This window comes from Leuciscus leuciscus (genome assembly GCF_965113295.1).
Source record: "Leuciscus leuciscus genome assembly, chromosome: 11".
NCBI classification, from domain to species: domain Eukaryota; kingdom Metazoa; phylum Chordata; class Actinopteri; order Cypriniformes; family Leuciscidae; genus Leuciscus; species Leuciscus leuciscus.
In genome coordinates this window covers 24,119,071-24,139,999 of record NC_138735.1, presented here as the reverse complement: position 1 = coordinate 24,139,999, position 20,929 = coordinate 24,119,071, and the positions used below count along the sequence as shown (strand labels likewise).

The following is a 20,929-nucleotide window of genomic DNA, read 5'->3' as shown; positions in this document are numbered from 1 at the left end:
TGGAGTCTGTGAATAGCCCTGCTGTGTAATATTTCTTTGTGTGTGTAGAGTAAGACATTATACCGATATGGATGGGAGAAGAAATGTAATATGTTTTACAGTGAGAAGCAGCTGACCTCTACCTCCTATGGAATCATGTGTTATGATTGCCAACTGCCAACATTGTACGTTAAAGAAGGAAATGACCCACTGTTGAGTTTGGGTGGGTGTAAGGAGGAGGAAGCTATGGAGTGGGCGAGGAAAGGGGCGCACACCTGTCATATGTTGGCAACGTTTGGTGCCCATCCTAATCGGTGGTCTGTTTCCACATCCCCCAACGCCCACTACCCCGCATGTTTTTCAACTGAACATGGAAACACAATGACTTCTTTGTTGCTGAACATTTTGTTTCTGCGCGAGTAAGGTGTTTTGCAATAGAATATAAGAGTGTGGGGATCCCTCACTTTTCCTTCTGTGTTGGCCACCCACACTGTAGGACAATGTCTGAGCTAACTCAATTCTTTCGATTTTCTTTTCATTGATGAGTTTTGCTTGAAAATTGCTTCAAAGGCCTTTTTGGCACTTTTATTTGTAGGGATAGAAGAATAGTGGAGGAGAAATTGAAGGCAGAATGAGGAAGTGTTACATGTACATTTAGATTTATGCATTTAGTGACTAACAATAGAGGAAACAATATTTATAGTAATCAATGTCAGGTGTGTAAGTGCCTTGGTCTAAAGGGTTAGTTCAACCCAAAATGAAAATTCTGCTATTAATGAGAAGAAATGTTGAAAAGTCCTTTATTTATTTATTTATTTTTGCACACAACAAAGTATATTGGCCGCTTCGGATGAACGAAGGTCTTACGGGTTTTGAGCGACATGAGGGTGAGTAATTAATTACAGAATTTTCATTTTTGGGTGAACTAACCCTTTAAGGTTGCAAGCAAGATTCAAACTATCATGGCTCACATGAGCACTACTACTCAATTTTGATGCATACTTGCACAAAGCACAAGGTCATAGCTCTAACATGTAATATGTTAATGAAATGCTGCGTTTGTTAGATTTATCATAGCATGTAAAAGAGTAATTTTTTTTTGCATATGTTAAGTAATTTCAGAAACATGATCATTGTGTCAGCGCTTGATGAGCGGTCTTTAGTATTTCTACCCATGAGAAAAACATTTTCTCATTGGATAGTTCTGTAAAACTGACCGCTTACTTACAACATTGCACCAAAATGAAAATAAAGAAGATTTTTTGCAATGTGACATCTGTCACTGATCTTTACTGTTGCCAAATTTTCTTGATGTGGCACAATTACAATTACCCTTATGCAACATCATGTCTGACTTCTATCCTCTCATAAGATCATTTTCTTTTCTTTTTTTCCTCATGAAGCATGAGAGTGGATGAATTAGCAGGCTTTAGATATGAAAACAGCCTGGGAAAACGAAGATCACTCCGTTCACACAAGAGTGGCTGTTTATGATAGGAGAATGCCAGAAAACACCACACAGCTAAATAAGGCAAGTGAAACAAACCCTTCTGAGGGATCACAGATGACTTGCGTTTGCTAGATGCTACATTACACTTTTATCTGAAGAGATAAGAAATGATATACAGCAACTGGACCGAATTGAACGTCACTCCTAGAATCAAGTTGATATAATGCGTCAGATCATATATATCATTGTAATTTAGAAATCCTTAATCTTTCAAGTTCATTGTTTAATTTCATCTGTAGTAATTTTGCCTTACCGTTTATATTACAATAGATACTGTATACTTGTGGGGCTATCAGTGGACCGCTTCAGTCTTATGTCATTTTTACATGGACACAAACACATGCAGTAAAAAAAAATATTTTAATGAGCTTTGAATGTGGCTCATCCAATGATCATTTAGAGGAGGCGCTATCTTATCTTTTGGTGTAAGTTCCAAATAAAAAGAGGATAATTAAATGTTATAAAGTACATTTGTATTTTTTAAATATTTAAAATATTAACCATTTTTGTTCAATTTCGGCAAAATAACTAGGTTATATTACCATGACTATGAAATTGCTCATACGGTAATATAAGATCTTGTTCATACCCTAATCTGTAGTTTTCAGGGACTTTCTTAGACATTTCTTTAGTGATAATGTGGATGATAATGTCTGATCCTTTCTGTATTTTCTTTGATAAATTGATCTCTCCTACTATTGAAGCTAGATCTGTGTCTGTCAAGAAGAGATGCTTAAATGAGAACACTAGTGTGCTATTTATGAAGGCCATATCTTTAACACCAAGCATATCTGCAGACTCTGTTGATTCTCTCCTTGAGTCCTTTAACTCAAAAGTACAGAGTGTAATTGATGATATTCCTTCTGTGAAAGTCAGGAAGAAGAGTGGCAGACAAAAAGCACCTTGGAGAAACTCAACAGCAGTGCAAAATATGAAAAGAAAGTGCAGAAAAGCTGAGCGCATGTGGCGGAAGACAAAACTTGTAGTCCATTATAACATCTATAAAGACAGCCTTCATGCTTTCAGTGTGGAACAAGGCAAAGCTAGACTGACTTTCTTCTCAAATATTATAAACAGAAACATAAATAACACACGCACTCTTTTTGCTACTGTAGAGAGTCTAACAAACCCCCCAAGCCAGATTCCCAGTGAAATGCTGTCGGACAGCAAATGCAGTGAGTTTGCTTCCTTCTTTTTTGAGAAAATCAATAATATCAGAAAGGGATCAATTCTGATACTATTAGATCTCAGTGCTGCATTTGACACTGTCGATCATAACATACTTCTTGACAGGCTGGAAAACTGGGTCGGGCTTTCTGGGATAGTCCTAAATTGGTTCAGGTCATACTTTGGAGGGAGAGGTTATTATGTGAGTATAGGTGACCATAAGTCTGAATGGACATGCGGAGTCCCTCAAGGCTCAATTCTTCCGCCACTCCTGTTCAACCTGTATATGCTCCCACTGAGCCAAATAATGAAAAAGAACCAAATTGCTTACCACAGCTATGCAGATGACACACAGATCTACTTAGCCCTATCGCCTAATGACTACAGCCCCCTTGACTCCCTGTGCCAATGCATTGATGAAGTCAACAGTTGGATGTGCCAAAACGTTCTTCAGTTAAACAAAGACAAAACTGAAGTCATTGCGTTTGGAAACAAACATGGATGCATGCTTTCATCACCAGCAGGGTGGATTATTGTAATGGACTCCTCACTGGCCTTCCCTAAAAGACCATAAGACAGTTGCAGCTCATACAGAACGCTGCTGCCAGGATTCTGAGCAGAACCAGAAAATATGAATACATCACACCAGTCCTTTGGTCTTTACAATATCTCCCAGTTATATTTAGGATTGATTTTTAAAGTATTATTACTGGTATATATAAATCACTCAATGGCCTAGGACCTCAATACATTACAGATATGCTCACTAAATATAAACCTAACAGATCACTCAGATCATTAGGATCACATCAGCTAGAAATACCAAGGGTTCACTCTAAGCATGGTGAGTCCGCTTTTAGCTACTATGCCAGCCGCAGCTGGATCAACCTTCCAGAAGAAATCAGATGTGCTCCTACAGTAGTCATTCAAATCCAGACTCAAAACACATGTGTTTAGCTATGCATTTACTGAATGAGTACTGTGCCACTGTACGTCCGACTGATTACACTGTATTTTATTTTGCATCCTCCTTTTTATTTTAAACTGAACTCAAATGGCACTGAGAATTGGGTAAGAGAGATGAAACCATGCTGATGGCCTGGGTCTGTGTTGGAGTAGTGAGTTTGACGTGATTAAACTCGAGGTTCTGTGGGGTGCGGACTGGATTGATTTCATTCCTAGAGCTTCCGAACAAATGAGTTTTTGGGGTGCGGACAGATGGGGCAGTGAACCCGAGGTTACCCTGTGAGTCAGTCCTAGAGCTCCTCCTTTCCGATTTATTGGTCTATTGGAGACGTCCAATAGATTTTTAGGCGCGCCAAAAGAACACCACAGACACAGTGTAATCACCATGGGAAAATCTCACAGTAAAAGTGGGAGTTGTGGAAAATATGATACATCAATGTTTTTTTATGTTTATCTATGTATCATCTTTTTACTCTTTTAATTTATTTTATAACTGTTTTAATTTTCCTTGCTTTTATTTTGTGATAATTTTAATTCCTTTCTGTATAGCACTTTGAATTGCCATAGTGTATGAAATGTGCTATATAAATAAACTTATGATATTACATTGAGTACAATACTGTACCACTAAAACAGAACAGGGCCCCCCAATTTTCCACCCAACCTGAGCTAAAAAGAGACATGGATTCTATCTAATTAGTTACGAGGGCTGTTTTTAGAAAGTAATATGCAGTCATTAGGCGAACAGAGAGTAGGTGAGTATCACCACTCGACACAGCTGGGTTGGACTAGCAGTGACTGCAGGGGCCCCTGTGGTCCTATTCAGCGGTCGAGTCCTCAGGGTGCCACATCACACAGACAGAATCAGACAGTGAATTAGGGAACGCAGAACCACTAGCTTAGGTTTGTGTAGACCAGAGGCTTCACTTTGATGTGGAAGCCATGGGGCCTGTGATCTGAATCCCAGCGTACCTCACTCTTCATAAACCCCCCGCTGGCCCTGAAGAGTTCTGGGAAAAAAAAGGAAATGTTTTGTCCTGGATAAGCAGTTTGAAACGGATAGAGCGTATTCACTTGTGTTTTGTCGCAACGGAACAGGTTTTCATCAACATTTGGAAAGCATCTATGCTGGGAGGAACTAGCAATCCATTTTTTCCCCCCAACGAATGCAAAAAGTAGATCTGTAAATCAATAAAGGCAGCACTTTTACTGCTGCTGGCAAATGTATTTATGAACAGCAACTAACCAGAATATCTGTGAAGTGAATAACAGATGTGCATGTGTTTGAGTAAAGAGATAGTTCAGTCGGTGACTTCTGTGGAAGACAAATGTGGATTTTTAACATTTGTACACTCTTTTCATTTACAATAAATGCTTCTAAACACATACAAGTGGTCCATATGTTTTTTGAGATATATTCCAATTTCCAAGTCTATTATAGCTGTTTTAGGTACAGACCAGAATTCACACACACACACACACACACACACACACACACACACACACACACACACACACACACACACACACACACACACACACACACACACACACACACACACACACACACACACACACACACACACACACAATTTCATTGGCACATTCATGAGAGGAAGAGTGATATCCAATTGATCAAATAATTTTCTGAGTCTAATCTTTTCAATTAATCATTTGAATCATTTGAAACATTTGATTCATTCTCAGTTTGAGTCTGAGCTCAGTCTGTCTTTGTTAATTCTAAAATGAGGTACTAGTTCAAGTCTCAAAATAAATCTCCATTTGTGTCCCACAGAAGAATTAAAGTTAAGTTAAACGGGTTTGACATGAGGGTGTGTAAATAATGACATAATTTTCAGTTTTGGGTGAACTACATGTAATCCTGAGCACATTATGTTGTACAGTTATTGCAACACCATTTTCTTTAAAATAGCCATAGTTGTCTACATTTTATATTTACAATACTTAAATTTATCAGGTGTATTTATTATTATATATCAGTTTCAGGGATTTTTATACCCTACTTTGTCTGGCTGTTTACTATGCCATTGTTCTACCAAAAATCAATATTCTCTTTTCGGTGGCAATAGATTTAACCAGATAAGATTTAAAAAGTGAATGATGAAACCTGCTCCAGGCACTGTATATAAAATAATTTGATAGCAAATGTCTGGTAGAGAGAGAATGTGTAAACGAGAGAGAGAGGGAGAAAGATGCATGAAAGAGGGGGGCATGAATAATGCTGTTAAATATAGGAGGCCCAGAGCCTGGAGACACAGCCTTGTCTCTTTCAGTGCAATGTCAGTTTAATGGAGAGCTTTACCTTTTTTCGGATGCATCAGATTACAAGGTCAAGGTGCAATCTTCCTCTTCGGTTCCACATAAGCACCATTTCTCAGACCTGATGGTTTTCATTTGCTGAGCACTGGAGGTTGGCCACACACTGGCATCTTGGCTTTGGTCAGGGTTAGATGCCATTTCAGCACTGACCGCCATGTCTAATAAGGAACTGAGCTGGCAGAGAGTCCCATCAGCATCTTATCTGTGTCTCAACTAGGTTTTGTGGTAAAAATGTTTCCTTCTCTTACTGCTAAGCTCCGCAATTTCAGCCGCTTATGACTTCTTGATCCTGTTATACTATTGAACACGAAACAGCCACGCTCTGTTCGTGAGGGATGAGATGCTCTTTGGGCGTTGCTGTTGATCATAACCACGGTCTCATTTATAATGAATATAAAAATGTGTGAGTCTGTTCACAATCTGTGGCAGACGGCAGGTTCTTCCCTCTAGTTATGCAGGATTTGTTTTTCTAGTCTGATGATTTATTAAGTCGGTGGTGTTCTGATTGAAAAGTCTGACAAACATGGCTGATTCACATTCACGGGTCAGTTCCGCTGTGCGTGTTTAATATGCATTTAAATTAAACGAATCCCTGTTGTGTTTCTTGTGTGTGTGCGTGTATGTGTGAGCGAAAAAGGCATAAATACTCCTCGCTGCTGAAATATGCTGCTGAAAATCAGCTTTGCCATAACAGGAAGAAATGACAGCTATTATAAACATTACTGTTTTTGCTGCAGTTTTTACCAAATAGATGTTGCCTTGGTGAGCATAAGTTATGTCTTTCAAAAGTGGCAATAAATCCTACCAACACCATATTTTTGTCAAACCTAAAAGCCACAAAACTCCAATTTGACCCTATTTGACCCCTGCTAAAGTTTAATATCTGCAAAAATTCCTACTAAAATATTTACAGTTTAATCCACAAAAGTTGTATTACTTAACTATATAATTTGGTTTAAACTGCACTATATACAGTACATAATAATAGACATACTCTTTATGAATTATGTCTTGAATAAAAAGCAGATATGTTTAATTTCAGTTGTCATTCTGCTGTCCATCATGGAAAGTTGCTGGAGGGATCCCTCTAATGATCTCATTTGTCCTGTGGTTTATGGCATTACAAGCACGACAGCCGCAGACACTTCTGTCACTGAATGAAGTATGAGGAAGGAACCATCTTTGCTGAATGAAGAAGCTCCATTTGAAAATTCATGAGATCGGATGTTTATTGTGATCACAGAAGTCATGGCAAAGTTCCTTAACCATAAGACACTTGACGGAATAACTCTATATGCACGCATGCTTTCTTAAAAGGAGAAGTAATGTAGATATCTCTTCCTTCTTTAAAGTGAAGAGGGTCAGCTGTTTCTGCATTAGCTCATCTCTTGGACTCATGCTCAATCTGAGGATGTGATGACACTGGCGCACTTGACACGGAACTTAGTCCTGAGCAACTGGTGATTGCCTTACAAGGCTGTAAATGCTGACCGTCTGCAAACCTCCATTCATGCATTCAGCTAGGAAGTCTTCTTGACACCTATACTTTTTTTCCCAAAGTAACACATTAAAAAACTTTAGGGGCGCAATGAAAATTGTTCAAATAATGTGTTTTTCCTTAATAAAGGGATATGAGTGGACTGCCATTTCTCCTTTGAAACATGCAGCACTCATATTTATTTAATTTTAATCATAGACTTTCGAAGTTTAATAATGACATTAGGCTGTATTGCTATTTTCCCATCCCTAAATTTAATACATCTTAAAAGGATAATTATAATGTTTGTTATACCATTTAAAGATATTTAAGACTTTTTATTACCTTAAATTTCATTAAAAAATTATGACCTGCGTGGACTTTTTTTGTTCGCACACATGCTCCTAAATACATTTTACAGTTCGTAGTCATACACATCTTTACAGTTTGCACACATCTTTTTAGTGGCAAATCCGAGTGAAGCGCTCGCACTGTCGATTCCTGCCAGGCCTCTTGGTCCATGTTTTTCATATTTGAATTTTATCTCATTAACCGACTTTCATTTCCATCCCACAATTGCAACACACTCCTCCAAACCTCCTCCACCACAGGAAGTCCTGCAGGGTTCTGTTAGACCGTTGGCACCCAATGCTTAGTGCTTTTCCGTGGGCATTAGGGGCCACAAAGGTGCTTTGGTTTAAACAGAGTGCCAAGACACTGTTGCGTCTGACCGACACTCCACAGGAAGGACAGAAATAGAGATGGAGGAAGAGGCGGACTCAGAGAAAAAACTTCATTTCACAGCCGTTTGTAGCTGTGAGCCGTTGGATATCGTTTGTGCATTTGCTGCACTTTGATCGTATGATTACCGAGTTAGAATACAACAGCGATAATCACCTTGAATCTGCTCGCGTCTGCCAGTACCTGTGTATATAAGGGGCTGCTTTTTGGAGGCTATTAACAAAGGCCTTAGGCAAACAGAAAGAGTCTGTTCAAACACAGGGCGGAAGCTCCCCTAATGAGGATGTTTACCATTGCGGGAGAAAAAACGAGAGCAAACAGGGATGTGTACACGTGGCCGTCAACACCTCCCAGCCTGGTCCTGTCACCTCTACCGCTGATGGGGCAGCCAGGGCTTTCGTTTATGCCCTCATCACATCGGCAGCAGTCAGACATGCCCCAAGATGACATCTCATCCTGAGCAGGCTGCCCGGGTTTGACATCTCCACTGGCACTAATTCCTGTGGCTCCTATTAGGATGTATTGTGAGCTCATTTTGTGCTATTGTTACAGCCCTCTTTTAGTCATATCTGTCACCTCCATTCCTCCCTCCTTTCCTCTCATCGTTGCTCTGTGCCAGGTGCTCTTATAGCCTGCACAGACAGACAGCCAGAAACAGAAAAAAAGCGAGAGAGGCGGATAAGATGGATAGATAAATACAGAGAGAGAGAGAGAGAGAGAGAGAGAGAGAGAGAGAGAGAGAGAGAGAGAGAGAGAGAGAGAGAACGAGAGCAGCGGAAATGTCTTAAGAGATAGTGAGGAGTTTTCCTCCTGATAATAAGGCTGGCAGCCATTGTTAGTGGTGCAAACAAATGTTGAGCCTGGTTTTGTGTCATGGTTAAATATACTTATGAAAATATAAATATACTCGCTACAAAAGGGGAATAAACCGTGACATCAGTGAAGCAAGAAAAAAAAAGCCACTTCTCCACCAGCCAATAGATCATAGCAGATTGATAATTTTTGGAATGTGATTTGTGATTTGCTCAGATTGCTTGTTGTTAGAGGATGTGCACACCTGCAGTTCTGTACCTCCCTTGTAGACGCAGATGGCATCAGGTTTGATTGCTTGGTCCAAACCCAAGTTTGATTCCACCTTTTTCTCCTCCTCATGTCTCTTGTCATTGTATTGTTTGGCTATTGTTCGGTCTCACACACACACACACACACACACACACACACACACACACACACACACACACACACACACACACACACACACACACACACACACACACACACACACACACACACACACACTACTGTTCAAAAGTTTGGGGTTGGTAATATTATTTAAAGGAGCTGTATGTAAGAAATGTATTTCAATTAATCATAAAACGGCCCTGATATGTCACTAGACATTAAGAAATCATGTTCATTTCAAATACTTATATCACTGACAACAGTAGTCCGGCCAGGATATTGTCATTTAAAAAGTTGCAGCCCTCAACTGATGTTGATGTTGTCATCTTGTGTTTTGGCCTGAAGCTCCACCCTCCACCTATCTACCAATCACGAAGTCAGTAGTGTTTCGACATCGGGGTTGCCAGCTCTCCTCTAGTTACCACAGCTATGTAGCAGCCTACGTTCCTGCTGGATCCTGCAGCCTATCTGGCAACCTCGAGTCAGGGGAGAGGGGGAGGGGATACACCGCTCTACAGTAATTTGAAAGTGATTGCAGTACAATCTTACATACGGCTCCTTTAATATTTATGAAAAGTCTCGTATGCTCAAGTCTGCGAAAATACATGAAAACAGTAACATTGTGAAATATTATTAAATTTTTACAAATATTATAACTTTTTTCTGTTTTTATATATTTTTTCTGAATCATTAGAATTCATAGAAATCATTAGAAATCATTTTAATACGTTGAATTTGTGCTCAAGTAAAAAAATAAATAAATTATTGTTAACATTTCCTCTTAATATTTTAGTAGTAACTGAGTAAAAAAAAATGGAGGATTATTTCATAAATAGAAAGATAAAAAATACAGCATTTATTTAAAATAGTAATATTTTTTTGTCATATTATACTTTTTACTATCTTTTCTGAATATATATACACACACACACACACACACACACACACACACATATATTTCTTTTTTTTTTAAAAGCACTAGAAATGGAAAGCATTGTGCATTTCACTTTTATACAATAGTTAAAGGGATGAGTAAAATCAACCTTGGGTCATTTACACCATGACCTCGAGCTGATTCTTGCCTGATGGCTTATGATACTGCTAACCCGGACGTCGAGGTCACTTCCGTGATTTGGGAAAAGCCCGTAAAAGTCCTGGCAGAAAGCGATGCATAAGGATGTAGTGTAACGACAAATTATTCTTTTTTCTGAAGTGTTGACAACTTATTGCGCTTTTCCACTGCATGGTACGGCTCGGTTCGGTACGGTTCGACTCGGCGCGGAACGGTTCGGCTCGCTTCGGTTTTCCACTGCGTGGTACGACTCGACTCGGTACGGCACGGTTCGGTTCGTTTTAGCTCGGTTGCTTTTCCACTGCAGTTAGTACCGCTTCAAAGTGGGTGGGACTGATCGTTAGTTGCCGTCTGTACTGCCATGACATCATCATATTAAATGCAAATTTTTCATTCCGTGTTTCCCCATCCGCTCCTCGGCAACCAACGAGAGGAACGTCTGCACCTCGTCCACTGACCACGATTCAGCCATTTCTTTTTTTTTAAGTTTATACTCTTTTTTTTAAGCAAATACTTTTAAAACAGGCGCTACAGTGTTGGCTGTTGTCTACTGGCTATTTAAATCTAGCGGGTTTAGTGTCTCGTGTTGTAAATACAATGACGCTGGTAGTGATGATTCTGTCTGACCAATCAGTGATCTGCAGTGTTTGCACGTCACATTTTAGTATCGGTACGGTACGCTTGGAACCTCAACAGAGGTGGTACCATTTAAAGCGAGCCGAAGCGAGCCGTACCATGCAGTGGAAATGCGTCATAAGTGAGCCGTACTGAACCGAGCCGTACCGTACCATGCGGTGGAAAAGTGCCATTAGTGTTAACTGGTACTACCAACTAAATATTAGTGCATTCCTGGAACTGGGCGTCTTTACACTACATCCTTACGCATCGCTTCCTGCCAGGACTTTTATGGGCTTTTCCCAAATAACGGAAGTGACCTCGACGTCCGGGTTAGCGGTAGCATGAGCCATCAGGCAAGTGTTATTTAAATAAACTCCTGATGTACTTATAAACTTTCCAATGCCTCGTTTTATGAGTACAGAACCTATTTGTACTACTGTAGAAGTTTGGTACCATTCTGGGCATTATTAGTGGGGTAATTTACGAGATATACCTTGGATCCATTAGCGCCTGCACTAAGCCATTTGGCTGATATCTCTAAATAAGCTCTAACTTTAATAATATTCGACCAAGGGAAAAAAGGCTTATGGGGAGGTGTTTGGCTCGAGGTCATGGTGCAAAGGACCCTAGATGGATTTTACTCCGAACCATCCCTTTAATTCTGGTCCTTGAATTTGATTGACTGTTTATGGGTTGCAGACATGCTGTCAGTCTCCTTTAGTTTGGGGAATTTTTCAAGTGAGTGTCTTTATGGGTGAGTCATTAAAACATTTACAACCAATTTTGAGATAGAGTCATTGAATTATTATTTCAACCGATTCTTTTAAAAACACGGATTCATTTAGAAACAGAACATCACTGGTAATTTTAAAACAATTGGGGCAAAATTAAATTGGACACATTTAAGACGTTTTGTTTCATAACTCAAATCAATGGACTTTTACACAGTTAGTGCTTTGTGTTGCATCAGCATATTTTAATTTTTAATTCCTGAGAGAAAGCTGCTCACCATGTCTTTCTCTATCCCTGTATACCTGTCAAGTCACGGTTAGTTTTATCTGATGTTTCTGGATTCAAATGCTCTGTGTCTCAGCATGTGCTGGTAATTCACAATAGGCTGTGTTGCACTGCTTTCTCACTCTCTTTTCAACTGCAGGTCTCTTGCCCGTGAAACACAGAATAATGTAATTCAAACAGTTGGGCATAGGGCGGCCCCCTCGCTGGGCCAGCCCGGACCCAAGCAGCGCCTGCAGGATGATCATGCACCGCTGTCAGCCACAATAAAACCACAGCTTTACTTATTGAGTAGGGAACTGCGCTCTGCATGGGGATCTGGAGATCAAGAATGAGAAGAGATATACACACTTGTTTCAGCTGAGGATGGAAATCAAAAGGAATTTTTACGATTCTGGATCCGATTCCTCTTAGCGATTCCGGATTCTTAACAGTTCCATTAATGATTTTTGGAGAAGAAATATTTGGAAATAGGCATGCAATTCTTATTGTATTGATTGAACTCAGCAGTCTGTTGCCAAATTATTTCAGACTTCAATGGGCCAGATATGTAACAAAACTTGATTAACTAAAAAGAACCGGCTAAGAGCCATTCATTCGGGGAACAGACTACACAGGACAAGCTATAGGTAATTCACTAACATGACCATCTCATGAGAGACATCTGTTTGGGAATCAGACTACATCGGTCAAGCTATGCGTTTTATTCACTAAAACAAACTGGCTCATAACAGTATGTTTCAGTAGGATTTATTAGATTCAATGAGCAGTAGTGCAGCAAACACGATCAGTGCTTTAGTTATTTTTGTTATTAACTGTGGACTGTCTGGTAAACTCTGTTCCCAGCCGTAATTTTAGCACACATTTTCTTGCTCACATTCCTCACAAACACACGCAGAGGGTTTCAAACAGGAGTGCATGGGTGGATGCTGCTGGGGGTCTTGTGATTAAACCCAAAAACACCAACTGAGACACACTCACACCTAAGTACACGTAAATGCAAACACACATTCACACGTTCACAAACACCTTCTTGTTTACGCAGAGGGCCAATAGCTCACACAGCTTTGCCAACAGCCTGACGATCGAGAGAAATCAATGGTATCATTCGATTGCATCAGCAATGTTTTGTCGCATTCATGACCTACGGCTTTGAATTCTCCTGGAAGTTTATTTCGAAAAGGGGCTGTCCCTCATTTTGTCTGTACACTATTCATTTACACCGCCCGCTCTGGGGGAAATAACCTAATTATTTCCTTATAAACAGGAGGGGGATGAACTCTGTCATTTCCTTGTGCCAAATGCAGATAAGTATTTATGTTTGAGTGTAGGATTTCAGCTCTCCAAATGCGTGAAAGACGCTTTACTTAGTCTGCAGCGAGTCTGGCTGGAGAAGGAAACGCAGTTGTGCGTAGGAGTGATGAGACAGTGGAAGCCCTGGCACAGAGACCCTGTCTTATACGCTCTTCTTCCTTTATTTCCCTATTTCCTCCTTCTCTTCGTCTGTGAGTGGGCTCGCAGGGAGCCGGGCTCAATGTTATGGATTTGAGCTGTCTTCTTTGTGCATGCCCCCTCTTTCTCTCTATCTTTCAACGGGTTTCTCTCTCCGGGCTGGACGGTGTCCCGGAGGAATTTGGCTACACAGATGTGGAGTGTCTGTTAAAGAGGAGGGTTGCGCTCGTTTCAAACCCCCCTGCGAAAACACATCATTTCCCTATACATGGCAATTAGACACGTTACACATTACAGACCTTCTATCAGACACTGAATGTGTGACATTATGTTGTGTGCTTTAGATTTGTTGCCACATTGTCTTTTGACAGAATTAGGGCTGGAACTAATGATTAATTTGCTAACTGATAATCCAATGATTACCCAGTAATTTTATTTAAATATATACACATGCATAAAACATCTAGGTTTTATGGGTAGGCTATATTTTATTTTCAATATTTTGTATCTTACTGTTGGCATATATTTGTCAATAAGATTTACTTATTTTTGTAACTTTTTTTAAACTTTTATTCAGGATGCATTAGGTTGATCAAGAGTGACCGTTTACATTGTTACAAAAAAAATCTATTTCAGATGAATGCTCTCGTTTAATTATCATAGTTAATACAGTGAAAATACAGTTTAGAGGTCATTCCACAAAAATATTAGACTGCAAAATGCTGCAATTGACCAACCAGAGTCAAATATTCCAAAGTCAAGTGTTTCCAATCTTTACAGTCTAGCTGTTGGCATTTATTGTCCATGTTTTTTGCATTTTCCCTTTTGCAGTGGAGCAATGGAGACTGTAATTTTTAAATGATCTTGTTTATAATAATTTCAGCCCTATGTCTGTTCCTAATGTTCTGCTTTCTTTTTCTTTCAGGATGCCTTTGTGGAGTTGTACGGTCAGCAGAGAGACTCTATGTTCCATCCATTGTCGTACCTAACGAAAGTGCTTGGATTGGCAGCGCTGGGCTTGGCAGGAGTGACCATTGCCTTTTTCGCTCAGAAGTGACAGCCCTGCGGATCTCTCCGCCTATCCATCTCACTTTCTCTGCCTGTCTCTCCTCTTCAGCTTATCAAAGCATCTCTCAGCGCCACACTGCCCCGCTAAGCCCGGCACCAGTGCCGTTCAAAGGCCGCCGCTGATCCGATGCCCCTCCAGCCACGGGAGCTACAGCGCTCACGCTCTTTCACCCTCTCTGGAGTGAAGAAAACACAAAGAAAAAGAATACAGAATGAGGACTCGCAGGAACGCTCCCACACTTTAACTATGATGCTCGTCACTGCCATGTACAGTTACGCTCACACAGAGATTGACACACAAAACACGTGCATACACAAACACAAGCTCACGTACTTCATATGGACGTTTTATCTTTAAAGTTTGTTTCTTATGTATGAAACAAGTACAAAGAGATTTTTAAACTTAAGATTGTGCTTTTTTGACATTTTGATATCAGGTTTTTTGGCATTTTGTAGCATGAATCAAAAAAAAAAAGAGGAAAATAAGAAAGTTTGCCGGCGTGAATGTAAATAACTTCTCCACTTTTTGCATGTGTGGAGAAAGAGACTCTTTCAGCTACTTTGTTGCATGATGGCATTTTGAACTTGGCCACCCACCTCTACTTTGTTGATTCGAGGTGTTTTTTTATGTTTTTGTTTATTTCTGTCTCTCACTCCATTGGATGGACCTCTTGAGATCTCCCGTCAAACCACCAGATGTTGAGTATTCCTCATTAAAAAGTTCCTCTTTGATTTGCTCCGTGTCTTACTGTTTGGTGAGCACAAAGAACATGCCAACAACCAAACCGAAGCGGATATGATGATGTAATCTCACCCAGCATGGTTCGCGGAGTGGTCTGACCCAAATCACCCCTTCTTGAATGTAAAGACTGGAAGTTATACTTCTGTTGGGTTTCCTTTTTTTTTTTTTTTTTGGTTTGATTGGTGCAAAATACGTTAAAAGAGCAATTCTGATGGTAAATTCCATTTTCGAGGGTATTGTGTATGTGTAAAGTCTGTGTACATGTAGTGTAAGTGTGTGTGTACGTCTGTAAATAGATTGTGTTGAGAGAGCTGGACTTGGCTCTGTTCTGGTGGAGAACGCGGGCGACCCGCCAGTTGTGTCCAGCCCAGCCAGGTGTGTATGTGCGTCTGCAGATGAAACGGACAGGTGGCAGCTGGGAACAGAAGTTCATTCAGGCTGGCATGATAGGCATGCAGGGCAGCGGGGCTTTGAAAAGACTCTGAACACAACGGACTATGTAATTCACGGCTCAGGTGTATCACTTTTCCCTCCTCGCCGCCCCTCCAATGTTATCTTTCTTGCATGGTAGATTACAGGCACCTTGTGAGCTGTAGATTTTTGGATGCCCCAACAACCAAAGAAATCCGATCCGTCTTCTGTAACTTCCGCCCCAGAGAGAATCTCATCTAGTGATATACCACAAGTCCCGAGTGTGTTCCACTGGGAGGGTTGATTTCTCATTCACAGGAAGATACTGAGACACCAGCTTTTCCTAATGTCTTTTCCCCCTCAGATGTCCATTAAAGTCACTGGTGTAGATTTAGCGCTCTTTGTCTCTGTGTCAGGGAGAGAATTATTTACATATAAAGCACAAGGTTGAGCAAAAATTCTGGACGGGCATCCTTTCAATTCATAAGTTTGAATTTGAATTGAGTTAGCCATGCCCCATGGAATTGGAATTTTACTTAGAATAACAGGAAGATGAATTTACTAAATTGCAATTCAAAGAAATTCAGCAAATATTGCATTACTTTCAAACAATGCTGTCAAGCCAACATTCAAGGTTTGTCCCAACAAACTTTTCTTAGTTGATTAAACTTCAGAATTTTGATTTAAAATTCATTCAATTCTTACTTTATTCTATTCAAATTCAGAAATAAAATTTAAAAGCTTTCTAAATTCTATTCCAAATGGAGCACAACTTTGATACTGTGTATACAGACTTCTGTCAGAGTGAACAGTTAATGTGGCGTGAACGAAAAAGAGGCTGTGAAGGATGAACGTAAATGGTTATAGTATATCTAATTTAAGTTTTCTGGAAGTTTTTTTTTTGTTTGTTTACTGGAAATTTTCAGAAAGACATTTCAGTATTTGTTGGCTAAACAGCCCTTAGTATGCAACATAAACAAACTGTACTTCTTTCCTTCACAGTCTCATTTTCATTCTAGTCAATACTCTAAGGATCCATGTCAGGATCGACTTTATCTAGTCTATCAACACAGCTCTCTCGAGTGTGTAATGGTACAGATTAAACATTCGCTATCTTATAGTGTACTATATTGATGCACCCTTTATCGGATGGTTCAGGACTGTATCAGAATATGTTAAAGCGAGTTTTTAGGACTCACACTGTAAGATCATTTTACTTTAGCTGCTAAAGATCTAGCAATGTAAGACAACAGCGTGTGGAGTTGAGCTTCTCCCTGTTGCTGCACCATATGAAGCTGCTCGTGGATGAACCAGCGTATAACTGCCACTGCTGGAGCGGAACTAGTCCATCCACTCCTTAAGTCTCACTTACCCTCTGGTTAGGAGAAGCTGAGAAGTCTATTACAATCAGACTCTTGATGCACCTATTCGAGTCTAAGAGGCCTTGAGTGTTTGATTAAATAGCATCAATTTCTATTCACAAGCAATTTTCAAATACAGTTTGTCAAATTCCTCTTTTATAAAGCAATGCCTCAAGTGTAATCAAGCAGTGATTGTAAAGGAAATTTGTTTGGAAATTTGACTTTGACAAAAAAGAGACTTGGATGAAAAGAAAGGTGAAGGATGCAGGAAATGCGCATTCTAGTTGGTAAAGGTGTGTAGGTAAATGTATAAATCATAAAGTTCTTACGTAGCATGTGTGTATACATCAAAATCATTTGCATTGTAAAGGGCCATACACACAGAATGCAATTTTTGCCTTTAAAAACACAAGCTCTAAAATGTTTAACTTGAGTGCTGTTTTTATAACACCATATCATGTGTGAGACACTGCAAAAGCAATGGAAAAGCAGCGCAGTGGACTGCAAAAGCATGTTTTATGTGAACGGCCCCTAAAACCATGTGTCCTAACCATGATGAAGCAAAATCCCACTCCATATAGCTGCATATTAAAGCTTAAGTGTGTAATTTCTGCATCACTAGACTGAATTTGACTGTTTTTAAACAGGTTTCCCAAAAACTCCGCCCGGAGACAAAATCGACAGCCCCGCCCCAAAACGCACCGCATTGGCTGAACCAGTGTTGCTGTTGTCGGGCAGGTTAGGATGTTCAAACAAACAGATCAATATTTTGAAAACACCACAGAGCTGCAGTGTTTCATTTTTTAGGGCACTCAACATATAATCGTTGTACTAACAAGTTTAAACATAAAAATGACATTTCAGGTTTAAACATGAAATATGTTCTGATTGGCTGTTATGTCTCATTACACAAAAATGTCACTTTCTCTGTTAAGAGACAAGTAAAATGATGCTCGGAGACTACACTTGGTTAGACACCATGTGAGAGTGGCCATGGAAAGGTGTAACTTGGTTAATCTCCAGGGTGAATATTATATTTTATTTAAAATATTCTGTATCTCTTTTTTTTTTTAATGTAAATTATCTTTTACCCCTTTACAGAAAAAAATCTGAATTCTGAATGTAAAAATAGGATCAGCTCTGATCAGCTAAAGCACTCGCTTTCAAAGTTGTGTGGCTTATACTTCTGCAAAAAAAATCTCCATCTGTCAGTTCATTCCTCATTCTTTCATACATTCTTTCATTCTCGTCAGATGGAAAGAGGATGGGCTTTTGTTTTAGCTCACGTCCTGTCTGACAAATATGGAAGTGAGAATTAAACTGCAGAATACAATTTCAATTACAGTCTCCATGGTTGCACTGGTTTGGTGTTTAACTATGTTATTTACATTTTGCATTCTTTCATCTCCAGCTATACAGCTTCATTTTACTCGAGTTTCGGAGCGATTTTCACATTGTGTTTATTATAAATGACTCATTTTGTGTGTCTATTCTGAAATAAACCCCCACACATCAGATCAAATGGAAAAGTTTATAAAAATGTTCTTTTTTTTTCCTTCGGCAGCTACTATAATGCATTCATTTTAGAATACCACTTTCCTTTGAGGAAAAAAAAAACGGATTTTCTACTCTGATTTCTTTGCTTTCTTTCTTTTTTAATGACTTTGCTGCCATACCTTCCCTCATATATCACATATCCATTAAAATGTAGCAAAATATCTGGAGGATTTTAATATAGAGACAGGAGTTTATATTTGATTTCCAAAAATCTCATTTTTCCACCATTATCCTGTTTGTCTTCTTGTCTTGTATGCCCTCAGCATGTAGCATTCGAAAGCAATTGTTCATGTTTTTTTGTTCTTTCTTTTTTGTTTGTTTAATTTATCCTCTTAGCACTTGTGAGTTTTAAATATGTCAATATCATTTTGTGTACGTATCCATGTCATAAGCTAACAGTTATGTGTCCTAATTAAATAAACCTTGCCTTATCATCTGAGAAGAGCTGTCATGGTTTGCATCACTGAGTCAGAAACTCCAATATGCCGCTTTGGATTCTGTCATGTTTTGCTGTACTCTAAATTGAAGGCAGCTAGGGAATCGTTTTAACAGGCCAGCTGTATATCAGGAGTGTTTAAAGCAAGAAAAGGAGAAGGTTGGCAACGGTGTCTCACGGGAGATGGGGATTTAACCAATCAAAATGAGCCATGTGTACAACCTTCTGTTTAACCTGGGGGTCTTTCTTGAGACATTGTAGTTTTACATATGCTCAGAATAAAGGAATACGCATGTTTACCGTTTACAGCAGTCATTTGCAAATTGCACCATCTCTCACAAAAACATACCATGATGGTATCAGGTGGTAATTGGACAAATGGAATTTGGAGAATTGTTTACATTTTCTGCACTGATTTGGGGGGAAAATATGTGGACATTTTTACATGGTAAAATTATGTTAAACAGTGCTCACATTTTAAGTCATGCCATGTAGTACCTAAATAAACTTGCATGTCAATTCAATCGATGACCACCTCGAGTAAAAACACAAATTTTGCGATTAATCGGCATCTTCATTTCAATGGGTTGCATGGCAAAAATAAACATACAACTCGACCGGTGTAGTCTGATGACTCTTATTAGCTAATGATTTTGTTGGATTAATAACATACAGCATAACCAGTGCAGCACGATTCACAAACAAATGATTTATGAGCTACCCTGGTGATCCAGAGTTCTGAGAGCACAAGTTGAATTTGCTCAGCGAGTTACTCTGGTGTCGAGTAATGATGCTCATTAAATATGCTGAGCTGAACCAATCACATCGGGTTATCTGATATAGGCGGGCCAGAGGCGAGATGATGACAGCGCTACGATGTCGAAGTCATTAGTAAACATTGCAGGATGGATATGGATGAACACCATTTGCTTGAAACAGCTTTGGCCGCTTCAATGAAAGATTTAGACTTTTCTCTAAAAGAGGAACAGAAGACGGCGCTCGAACCGTTCCTTTGCAAGAAGGGCATTTTTGCTGTTTTGCCGACCGGATACGGTAAGAGTCTAATCTACCAGTTAGCTTGCTCCGCTGGTAGCTAAGCGATAACTTGTTGTGATTGGTCGTAGTGTTATCCAATTGCGTGCAGTGAGATTTTCAAATGCATGCTTGGTGCCGCCCCTCGAGCTGGCCGATTTTCATTAGTCGACACCAGACCATTAATCTTTTAGATTTAGGTCTGGATTTCCAGGCTACTTATGAGCTGGATCTTTTTAGCAAATCAAGCACAACGAAACCAGTGTAGACAGATTCATGAACAAATAACTCTTATGAGCCAGTTCTTTTAGTAAATCAAAAACATACACGTTGTGTCGCAAATGACGCACTATTATCCCCTTATACATAATGTACTTATGCATTATTTACTCAACCGTGTAGTGTTTGAAATGTATTTTGTCATTCAACATCGGAGTCTGATTGCCCCGGATAATTGTATTTTCTATGTAAGCAACAGGCATTCAAGTAGCCTATAATTCCTTCCACTTGAATGGGGAAAGACTAACATTTTCAAAACTGTTTGTCAAAAATTTGTGTCAGTAACATTTCAAATCACAAATAACCTTTGAGAACAATGCTATACATTTTTTTTCCTCTTTAGCTCAAATCATACTAAAATATTTAATTTTTTAGACTTAATGCACATCCAGATTCTAGAAACTATCAAAAAATGTGATTGACTCTTTTAACTGAAAGGCAGACATATTTTAGTGCTAAAGGCCATATTTTAGTGGTAAAATAATGGTTTAGTGGCTTGATTGCATGTATCATTGCAAAAAATCG

The 20,929-nt window shown here is 39.4% G+C and overlaps 1 protein-coding gene across 3 annotated transcripts in view; it reads left to right on the top strand.

Moving 5' to 3' along the window:
* bcl2a (BCL2 apoptosis regulator a) overlaps positions 1-19,392 on the top strand; it is a 48,906-nt gene extending 29,514 nt beyond the window's left edge. For 2 of the 3 annotated variants that reach the window (XM_082184473.1, XM_082184474.1), the window contains one exon: positions 14,444-19,392. In XM_082184473.1, coding sequence (XP_082040599.1) covers positions 14,444-14,575 — 132 coding nt within the window. In that variant the 3' untranslated portion in view covers positions 14,576-19,392. Of the gene's footprint in view, positions 1-1,382; positions 1,511-14,443 lie in introns of all 3 variants that reach the window. The other variant, XR_014209994.1, reaches the window with a different exon arrangement.
* The last annotated feature ends 1,537 nt before the right edge of the window (positions 19,393-20,929 follow it).